The sequence below is a fragment of the Bremia lactucae genome, linkage group LG14 (assembly GCF_004359215.1).
Source record: "Bremia lactucae strain SF5 linkage group LG14, whole genome shotgun sequence".
In the NCBI taxonomy this organism is placed as follows: domain Eukaryota; phylum Oomycota; class Peronosporomycetes; order Peronosporales; family Peronosporaceae; genus Bremia; species Bremia lactucae.
Window position 1 is genome coordinate 2,651,074 of NC_090623.1, and position 11,032 is coordinate 2,662,105.

Sequence of the window (11,032 nt, forward strand, 5' to 3'; positions counted from 1 at the left end):
CCGAGGGATTAATCCCTCGGGATGCTGAAGTCTAGTCACATTAATATTAACTTTTTGATGAGCTTTAACGTCAAGTACGTGGGGACTTATTCCCTCAACGTCTTTCGAGTGTGATTGCGCTATCACAGTCGGGTCCTCTACGGTCGACTCTCTACTCGACCTAGGATCATCGCGTTTTAACTTTTGGGCAACCACTATTTCTCTTGAATGTCGCCCGCTAGGCGTACATTTATTTCTTTATCCACTCGACTTATTCGAGTGGTGGACCTTCGGCGCTGCCTGTGCACTCGCACAGCCGCCGGCAGTTTACTCCACAGTGTGATTAGTAATCACACTGTGATCTTGTGCAGTTGAACTAACGACCGTGCCACAAGTGAGGCCATCGCGCACACTCGTAGTACATCCACACGCTTGTGGACGCTCCAGGACGTTCATCACATGGCCATCTGAGGGACAAGTGGCAGGCATCTTTACGGATCGATGCTGCCAGCTGATTCTTGGCTCATATTTTCTGAGCCAAGGTAAACCTAGGATGACATCACATTTGTCATCCAAATCCAGTACGATGAAAATCATCATCATACTGTAAATCTCTCAACGTGTAGTGAAATTTCACCACGCGTTTCATTACTGTTATCGATGCGCCTGTCGCTAGGCGCACCGTCATCCTGGTTGGAGGGATGTCGCACTCAACATATTTGAGCCTACGACCCTCTAGCGACTGGCGACGAATAAAGTTATTCGACGCTCCACAGTCCACTAGGGCTCTAAGTGACATGTCATTTGTCACTTTTAACTTTAAGGTGATGAGAGATACCTCATCACCAGGTGCAGAGACATATGATAATTGGTGTCTGGAGCAACTTAGTCAAGAGATTTGCAAATTCTCTTGAGGTTGCTGGATCGGTAAGGCGTTGCGCCACTTCTGACCCCGACAGTTTTTTGGCGGTCCGCCTCGCTGTTGCGATTTCGCAACAACGTCGGACCCGCGACCGTTGCCTTTTTTGGCATACGGTTCAAAATTACGCATACTACCTTTCGGTGCTGGGCGTGGAGCACTACACTCATGAGCGTAGTGTCCTAATTTTTCGCAGCTATGGCATTTCTGCAATCGCTTATTGCTCGAAAAGCGAGATCTCTCTCTTTCGGCATAAGGGAGTCCATTGGTTCTGGACCTCCAAGCTCGCGTCATCTTGGAGGACGATACGATGACGAACTAGCTTGAGCCTGTCTCCCTCCGGTTTTGCAACGGATATTGCCTCTTCAAGCGTATCCAGTTCCAAGCTGAACAGGTGTGTCTTCACGGGGACCATCCGAAAGATCTTGCATGGACACCATAATTATAGTATATTCATCACTGGGTTATTCGTGGTACAACTCGCTAAGAGTCGTATGTGCTGGGCATAAGCGTGATCATCACGCTTGCCTTGCTTGAGTTTTAGAAGCTCTGATCGAGCTCTGAACTCAGCCCTAGGCGGTTTATACGTCTATTTGCGCCGGGCTTTAAAACCTCTAGCGACCCAAAGACATATGGGTCGCGCAACTTAAGGCATAGTGCCCAAGTTTTGGCAGGACCTGCCAAATTTGACTGAGCAAGTGCGACTTGCATTTGCTCGTCGACGATGTGACAAGCCCTTATGGCATCGTCCATCTCGACAAATTATCTCAATGAGGGAGTCTTCTTCGACTCCCCAATACTTAGAGATGGCTATCTTTAGGGTTTCGGGAGGACGCGTGTGCGTTATCCCAGGTACAGGGGTCTGTACCTGTGGTGACCTCAAGAGTTCTGCCTGTTAAGAGCCTTGCTGATTAAGCAAGGCTACCTACTCCTTCCCTTCGCCTCGTCAAGTTCATGTTGTATGAACTTGGCGATGGCTGAATGAACGGCATCTCTGTCCAAACCGGACATCATGGCCAAGATGGCATCGTTCCCTACGGTCGAACTCATGCGTTCGACCGCACTCCTTTCAATGTCACTTGGAAAGGAGTAGCTATCACGCGAAACGTGATGCGTGTTTCTATTATCATCTAACATGTCCATGCTAGATGATGGAACTGTGGTCCTTGGACGGACAACCAAGTGCTACCAAGTGTAACGGGGCACTACTGACTTGTACTGCTTCAATACAAGCCCACTTCGCACTGCCTCAGTGCGAGTGGTGCCTCACGTCACTTCACGTACACTAGTACGTTCAGAGGAAGACTCTCTTTAAATCACTTGCTTTAAAGAGGATTGATTAAAAACTGTAATAATATAATTAAGTTCTTCTGTTTCTATCTATTTAATACTAACTTAATTATAAACTAATACAAAACATGTAATAAAGTATTATCTGACTTTCTCTTTGCGCGCGTCCAGCGCTGACTGGACCGCGGAGAAAGTAGATATGATGGTCTACATCTACCAATGGACAAGCTTTTAAAATATTACCATGTAAAGTAATATTCTCCAAATATTATCTACCTTTAGATAATAAATTAATTAACAACCTTTAAGTGTTAGTTTTATGTAACGACACCGGCTGTGGGAAACATAAAAGGCAGGCGGCAAATTTTGTGGTCTTCAAAACACGTCAATTCAAATGAAGATGTCGCTCGGCGCGAAAGAGTACGGCTTAATTTTTATGACGCTGCTGCTGGCTCCCATTCTAGTGTTGGAGCTTAACGGTGTCTTTCATGAGCGCAACACAAGTGAAGCGTTCCTGAGTGGTACCCCGGGCATGCCGCAGTACACGGACCTGCTGCTGAGTGGTGTCATATCATCAGCGCTGATTGCTGTTCGTTTCGCCTCTGCGAACATTTTTGCGTCCTTAGCGCGAGTCGTCCTTTCGCCCAAGAAGCGCTTGGTCAAGGATCGTGTCGACCGCTTCGCCTCGGTTCTTTTCAAGCTCATGTACGTGCAATTGCTGTTTGTTCTGCGTTTCTTGTGGTGACTAGGCAAATCATGCTGCTGACGAGTTGGACTGGTGCACAGTTATTTCGTGAGTATCACTATCGTGGGATTCTTTGTGATGCAGAACGAGGCTTGGTTCCCGGAGTATCTTGGAGGCAAGGGATCAGCCATAAAAACGCTACTTGCTTTGTCTAAAGCGCCACCATACGCGCTTAAAATTTATTTTCTCGTGCAGCTTGGATACCATCTTCACAGCTTGATATTCATGATCGCTTTTTCGACCATCCGGAATGATTTCGTCGAGATGCTGCTGCACCATGTTGCTACAATTCTATTAATGAGCGGGTCATATCTGTCAAACTACGTGGCCTTTGGCGCATTAGTGCTTTTCACGCACGACATAGGCGACGTCTTTGGATGTGAGTTTTCGCTAGCCTTCAAAAGTACGTTGTCTGATTAACTTCGATGTGTATAGACGGCATTAAATCAATTGTTGATACGGGTAATACACCTCTGGTGGCGATGATGTACCTGCTGCTGCTGGCTTCGTGGGGATATACCCGTTTGTACGTGCTCCCGTACCATCTCATATTCAGCGCGGTGGTGGTGGTGTCGCAAGACATTATAGACGGCACATTTGCAAAGCCAATGATTGCCATGCTGTGCATGCTCATGGTGCTGCATGTCTACTGGTACATTTTGTTTTTAGTGATGGGATACATTCTTCTGAAGAAGGGCGTAGCCGAGGACATTCAGCAAAAACTAGAGGAGAGTGACGAAGTCAACGACGTCAGCACTACGGTCACCCACCTGAAAAATGCTTGAGGTCCAGAACACGATAAAACTGTATTGCGAACATGTTTGAATTTTCTTTTGTTTCGTTTTGTCCACACAATTCGATAAAGGATAGCTTTTGCTTACTAGAAGCGAGGCACTGATCTTCAATCATGTAATAATAGCACACAAACGAAAACACTTTTATAGAACGATACGAGCTCAAAAAAGAATGTCCTAAACGCTTCAGGTGATACACTACCAACCACAGAGCAATTGAGTATTAACCGATATCGCATTTAAATCTCAAAGATTGACCACATCAAGCTAATGAAAGTGACAATAATTGATGACACCATGATGCTGCAGATTTTTGAGCAATATGAAATTTCCTGTACTTTATGTTGTCACTCTACCTTGCTAAGGTATCAGGACTAACAACTGGATGGTCCAAGTTAAAACAGCCAATCTGAATCAAAGGTGAAGAAGGTATGTTTAAAATTGTAGCACATCCTTATGACATAAATAGCTCGTACGTTCGAGCACATCAAGTAGCTTTCAAGTTCGCCTTACAAGCGAAGCGGGATCATATCCTGCCCGTCATCTGCCCGCGTAAAGATCGATTCACGCTTTGAGTCGGAAAACACGATAAAATTCGCCGGCACCTGTATCGGCTGAGTTAAAGGGATTAAATCGTCGAGGCCCCAAGTTGATGGCCCTTCTGGAATCGAGGGCGGCAGTCGATGGCCCGCTGTACCACTGCGAGCTGCAAGTGGAGTTTCAATGTTATTGCGAGGTTTGACATGGTCAAGCTGTGTTATATTAGCAGATATAGCGGTCACAGCTGCTACATCTGCAGGCATGACGGAATGTGGTCGATATGTCATCTTTGAAGTAGAAATGTGACCACTACCGCTGCTGCTATTTGATGCTTCGTTTGGTCCAACCAGCTTCCCGATTCCAATTGTAGACCTCGAGCTGGAGTCGATTACCTTGTTGCACTTCGTGTCAGACTCTTTCACAAGAGATGTCGCCGCTGAATTCCACGTCAAACTCCCTGTAGTCTGACTGCGGTGTCTAAGAACATCTGCAGGACGAAAAACGTCTACAGGGCTAACTGATTTCGACTGAGGTATTACAAGACCATCTCGCGAGGTCGCAATATCACTGCGATACTGAGACTCAGCGTTAGTACCACCAGGCCATGGGTTCGAATGGTACCTTCCATCTAAATCTTCACGGTTTTCCTCGTTGATTACTGCCTTTCTTTCTCTATCATAGTCCTCAAGAACATGGCTCACTTGTGGCTCAAAATCGTAATAGTAAGGCATTGGACGTCGCCGCACCGAAGCGATTTCATAGTCATCAGACGGTCTGAGTTTCATGGATAGACCAGCGATAGCCAAAATGTCTGGGTCACGAGAGAGATCCCCAGCTGACAATCCATCGGACATGGCTGAGTAGTTCGTGCCACGGGAGTACTGGGATGCATTGTCGTTGAGATATTTATCATTGGACGATCGTGAGAAGGAGCTACTTGTAGTGGACATGGAGACCATGCTATGCTTCTCTTTAAGACGCTGTGGCATCTCTGGATCCGAGACATTTCGCATGCGACGAAGTTGATCGGGGTCAGACACAGTTCGAAATCGAGGCGGGGCCACTTCGTCCACGGAAGGGAATTTATCTTGCAGCTCTTCGGACAACACTGGAAAGATATCTGCTAGTTCGGCTGGGCCTTGTGTGCTAATTGAGTATAAGCCGTTTCCTTCCACAAGTGCCCCTGGGCCACCTTCCGACGGGATATACGTCGCAATAGTGCCGAGTCGGCGCTCGTAGTTACCATCCTCAAAATTATCATACACGATAGAATCTTCGTCGCAATTACTAGCGCTTCGTCCATTTCTGGAGCTTGCTAACGTGGAGCTATCGCCGCTAAAGTAGTTCACATATTCAACATTGCCGTGACACCCTGAGCCTGAATTATGCCGCATCCTTAACACAGCTGAAGCTGTCAAACCATGACGCAAATCCGCGACACAAGTATTGCAGCCTCGCGCTTCTCTAAAATTTCGTGTGTATCTACTGTCACGTGATCCCTCGGTCGGTGTACATACGTCTCCAGTCTGACTGAATTCTGTAGAATTGGGACCCCCGCTCTGGGAAGATGCTAAATGAAGAGCAGAACTTTCATTCAACGCATTGCCGCTGCCATCTTTGACCTCGTATCCAGACATGTTGGCCATACTCGAGCAGGCGCTGCACACAGCCTCGCCACAGAACCGGCAGTGGTGGCGTCGGCGGAATGTGCGAAACATTTTGAGACACATAAAGCAGTGATCGCTCTGCTTCCACGAGAGCTTGCTCATGCAGTGAAGGGTCACTTCTGGTCTTAAAACCAGCGCCAGATTCCCGACACAACAAGCTAAATTCTGCAGCCACCGCTGATACTTTCGAGCGTATTTAAGAGTTGCCTTCGTTGGCAGCAGCGACAATAAAAGCGAGAGTCTCATCACATTCGGCTCGGAAGTCTCTTCAATTACAAACCCCGAATTTCGAAAGTGCAGTCTGTCTGTACATTCTGGAATAGGAAGTTCTGGTACATCCTGGAAGTTCACACTGCTTAAGACGTGAGCGCCGACTAACCGGCTTTGTGGCTGATAATTGAGCGTGTTTGATCGAGCACGAGCCGTTCCGCGTCCTACACGTTCTAATACGCCAGATTCATGTCGAGAAAAGACATCTTGGTAGCAGACCAGGGTGAAGTCGCGGTGATTCTCGACCGTTCCGAGCTTTGGTTGTGCCTTGAGTGTCAACCAATTGACTGAGTATGCGTCGTCCTCGGAAAAGCTTCGCCTGGATCCATCTACACCTGCGTCAGGGTCCTCAGCAAAGGGCGGTGGTGTAGTGCACGTCAACCTGTTCAACGTGACGCCATTTTGAAAGTACTGATTGAAAACCTGGCGCATAACAAGTCGAAACTCGTCGGTTGTTGACGAATGCAACAAGTCTAACAACGAAGCTACTCCCGCGTGGACTGTCGTGACTGCGCGGACGAGATAGTAGTCAGATGAATGGCCCGCTCCTCGTCCAAACTTCTTAGCTGTCGTAACGTTTTGCGGTAAATTCCGTCCAGTCATCTCGTAAAGCATGGCATTATTGCGCTCGTTTGCGAATTTCCAGCCTTGGGTAGTAGTGGCCAGCATGACCAAGTCTGTCGCGGCCTCGTGCATCCGCTCGAGCATCAGAGAAGACGGCGCGTGTCCCGTGGTCTTGTTGGCGGCCGTGCGGCTCATATTGGGCAAATTTGCCTTTTGGAATGTGTCGGGGCACACGGGCGGACGATTTAGTGTTCGCCTGGCGCTGAACATTTGAACGGGCAAACGTTTGCTCGTTTTGCTCCCTTTTTGCACCATCCCACTTTCCAAAGACTTGCGGTTGAAGCGTAATTGCCGCTATGCGTCGTCTCGCCACGCTGAGCGCTGATCCAGGCTCAATGTTTGGCGATGTTGATGCGAAGGCCCAATCGCAAAATGGCTCGTGTCGAGCAGCAGACTCGTGCCCAGAGGGTAGGGGTCGAATATCAGCAGTCAGAAGAGGAAGGTTATCTACCGATCCAGAGGGACAGGGCGTATGCTAGCGACATCGGTAGTATACAGGAAGGGCGTTCTCGAAAGCCAGAGGAAGACTAAGTTTCCATCTCCTTTCGATTGAATTTGCTCATTGTCGTGCCCGCACTTAGCCGCCGTCGTGCGTATACACCACTATCCGTATACCAGACCGATGTCGGAACTGGTTGTTAGTCAGCCATAAGCCGGAAAAGAGTCGGGGACAGAGCGACAGTCGCTCCGTGCCAGTCTGAGCGAAAGCTCGTTCAAATCTGGGCATTCGAACGCTTCTATTAACACTGGTTTAGTGGCAAATATGAAAAGGTCGGAAGAACATTCGGTATTGAAACAGAATTCGGGCTTTCTTTAGAGCTTTATATTTTTGCGATACGCGATTCTGCGCTGAGTGTCAGAAATCTTTCTACTTACCGACTTCATTTCTAGCCACAAATAGCAGGCGAAAGTCGATTCACCGTTTTGTCGTGTATTTGCTAGGCTTATCAGCATGAAACCTGTACGGAGACAGTCTTGTTGCTCTAATGTCCATATCGAAAGCAACAAATGGTCTCACAATGTTATTGTACGAAGAAAGACAGAGATTTATCGTCCAGTTTAGTCTGGTACGCACTTCAATTGCGTCGTATACCTGATACCCAATATTATTCGTTTGCAGCCAGCCGGCACTGAAGCCTTTTGTAGGAAAACGCGCAGAAGTAACATATAAGCTTCGTTTGTGATGAAGCAAATTTGGTGTTCTGAGTCCATGACTTCAGAATATTCTTTGCATTATGAAAAACGACGAAAACGAAGTTTTCCCAAAATTGTAAGGTTTTGGTAAATAGTATTTAATGACCGGTGTTCCTCACACAAAATTGGTTAGTAGCAATCGACAAATGTCTCGCCTGAATTTCGGTTCAAGAGTTATTACAAGTCAAATTTCGTAACTTATACTAGCGTCTATATCCGTAAACTAACGCTTCATTTTTCGAGTGGCATTTTCTCGTAAGACTTCAATTAACGTGTGTGCTATCTTTGGTAATGAAATTTGCGAATGCGCTGTTGAAGCCCATCGCGTCCTCATTACTACGTAGTACCTGAAATGGCGCAAGACTGGCCATTACAGTAACGCCAGCAAGTTCTCGAAAGCTTCATTCTCATATTATGTGTTTTCAATATCTAGTATGCCGTGACTTTTATCAGACGACTATCACCTTCATCCTAGGCCAACGATTATACACGTCGCGAAAATATTAGACTTTCGATAATTGCACGAGCTATTCCAATCCGACCTAACAGAATGACTCGACGGGATTCCCGTCGCTAGTCGACATGCTAATTTGAAGGAACAAGTCCAACTTTGTCGCACCAACGCCGACCAAGTCGCCCGGCAAAACTAGAGGGTAGCTGTACATCTCGCAGTGTCGGTTCTCAACATAGAGCGAGAGCGGTATTACCGCCGAGCCGACAAGATTGTCCTTGAGGAGGTCCTTGTCGAAAACGTTTGCAATAAGAAAATTATTTTTCCATTCTTCTAGCTCAAACTCGAACACTTCGGGCGGCGACCACTGCGGGTTGAGACTGTTCTTGATGCACGAACTTTTTTTTGTGACGCCGCTTAGTGAAAAATTCACAAACGTGTTGCTTAAGCTGTCCACAATGTCCATATCGGCGTCAACTAGGTTCTGACACTTGTACAAAACGATTTGCACACATAATTTCTTCTCCTGCTGTCTAGTCAGTGTCATTGGCACAGTCGAAGGTAGTTAACACTAATGGATGTCCTTTTCGGTGGGGAAAGATGGTGAGATACTGATAGCTGCTCCTTATCGCCTTATCGAAGAAAAATAGAAAATGATGCAATGGATGTGGGGGAAGCTGACGGAATGCAGGGCAGCGTTTTGAGCGGCAGCAAATAGCCAGTTGATTTAGAAGTCGGAACAAAGTTCGATGCCTCAAAACATATGAAAAAGTTGTGTATGCACCATAAACCGAGCGCGTTAAAAGCGCTAAAAGTTGTTTTTTACGTAATCATATTGTAATAATCGTTGCAAATACGATGCTAAATTGAGGCAGAAGGAGGTGTGTCACGCTAGAAAGCGCGTATTTCACTTAACTTATTTCATTAGGAAGCCAAAGAACAAAATCGTGTCTTTTATGATCTCGAGTAATTTTGATAAATGTACTTCTTAACAATCTCTATTCTTGAGAATATTCTGAAATATGTGAATTGCTATTTCTGAATACATTCGGCTGTCGATAGACCGACTTCTATTTTTACGTGACACATGGTCCATGCAGCACGGAGCCACTCCCTACAAGGTCATTATTTTTATAATACAAATAGGACAAAAAAACAAGGGAATCGTTATTCAGCCCCCTCCTTTTCTGTAATTAGCCCCCACCCTTCAGTTATTTTTATACTTATCGGAAGTCGTGGCTTCTTGCTCGTCAGAATACATGCAAAGACATAATTAAAATAAAGTTACGTAAGAGATAAATACAAAATTAAAACGCTGCGGTTTCAAGGAACTTTTATACTACTTAACCTAAGGGAAACGTTAAAACGACCCTCGGGGGTTCCAACTTAAAACGACCCCCCATTCAAAAGTTCAAACCCTAGCGCTATTTGTTCCTTATTAAGTATAATTGAGCAATTAAAGTCCAAGATCCATCTGTGCCTCACACAATGTTGATGCAAGCCACAATTTTCTAATGTTTCAGGTTTTGTCGGCTTTCGTTCGAAATCTCTTTGTGGAAAAGCATCATGCTATCTAACAAATGTAACGGGGTGTATCGTTACATGAATTAACACTTAAAGGTTGCTAATTAATATATTATCTAAAAGGTAGATAATGTTTAGAGGATATTAATTTATATAGTAATGTTCAGAACTCTTATCTGTAACGGGGCACTGCGACTTGTACTGTTTCAGTGCAAGTCCACTTCACACTGCTTCAGATGTGAGTGGTGCCTCTCGTTAGGTGACGTACACTGTACGTATAGAGGAAGACTTCTCTTAAGGCAAGTTAGCTTAAGAGTGTAAAATGAAAACTGTATAAATATAGTTAAGTGTCTTGTTAATCTATCTTTGTAAATGTTGTCTTAACTATAAACTAATACTAAACATGTAAATGAATTCTTATCTATCTTATCTCGTAACTCTCTTTGATTACTTCTACAGCTGATTAGTCTGCGGAATAAATAGACATAATGGTCTATACCTATTTATGGATAAGAATTCAGGAAATTACTATTTAAAGTAATTTCCTCCAAATATTATCTACCTTTTGGATAATATTAATTAACAATCTTTTATTGTTAATTTCATGTAACGATACACCCCGTTACATCACCCCTCCCTTAAACGACAATCACTCTGAATGTCATTAGGTGGAGTGGTCGCTAAATGACCACTTAATTTTTAAAATGATTTTGATTGGTCAGATCCATCATTTTAAATTCCATCGCATGAAGGAACAATTCATGCGGGGTGAGGATAGTGTTGAACCTTCGGCTGCGGTTCGTGCAGCCGCGGGTGACGCATTGTTATCTCTTGCGGTAGACGTTCCGTCTACCGTAGTGTCTTCCACTCGCACAACACTTGGTGTTGCGAGTGCACGTGGTGATTCACCACGTGAGTACGACCCCTCTTTAGAGGTCGATTATGAGTGCGAGTCGGACGAAATGGCCGACTCGGGGAGGATGGAACAGTCGCCTGATACCCGTCAGGCGGCTGATTATGAGCCTTCGAATGAGA

At 45.6% G+C, this 11,032-nt stretch overlaps 3 protein-coding genes across 3 annotated transcripts; 1 reads left to right on the top strand and 2 right to left on the bottom strand.

The window, feature by feature from the left end:
* Positions 1-2,577: 2,577 nt before the first annotated feature.
* On the top strand, positions 2,578-6,130 carry CCR75_008570 (uncharacterized protein). The gene is made up of 3 exons (XM_067966622.1): positions 2,578-2,893; positions 2,975-3,312; positions 3,369-6,130. The coding sequence occupies exons 1-3, from the start codon at positions 2,583-2,585 to the stop codon at positions 3,716-3,718; spliced, it is 999 nt and encodes a 332-aa protein (XP_067816983.1). The 5' UTR covers positions 2,578-2,582; the 3' UTR covers positions 3,719-6,130.
* CCR75_008569 (uncharacterized protein) lies at positions 4,237-6,963 on the bottom strand (the record flags this gene model as incomplete). The annotated part of the gene is made up of 1 exon (XM_067966621.1): positions 4,237-6,963. One exon carries the CDS (start codon positions 6,961-6,963, stop codon positions 4,237-4,239), a length of 2,727 nt encoding a protein of 908 aa, XP_067816446.1.
* A 1,601-nt stretch (positions 6,964-8,564) lies between these two features.
* Positions 8,565-9,020, bottom strand: CCR75_008568 (uncharacterized protein; the record flags this gene model as incomplete). The annotated part of the gene is made up of 1 exon (XM_067966620.1): positions 8,565-9,020. One exon carries the CDS (start codon positions 9,018-9,020, stop codon positions 8,565-8,567), a length of 456 nt encoding a protein of 151 aa, XP_067816445.1.
* Between the last annotated feature and the right edge of the window lie 2,012 nt (positions 9,021-11,032).

Coding starts and splice junctions, on each gene's coding strand:
- CCR75_008570 (XM_067966622.1), top strand. CDS start 2,583: ATGAAGATGTCGCTCGGCGCGAAAGAGTACGGCTTAATTTTTATGACG. Junction 2,894..2,974: donor TCGGTTCTTTTCAAGCTCAT/GTACGTGCAATT, acceptor ACTGGTGCACAG/TTATTTCGTGAGTATCACTA. Junction 3,313..3,368: donor CATAGGCGACGTCTTTGGAT/GTGAGTTTTCGC, acceptor CGATGTGTATAG/ACGGCATTAAATCAATTGTT.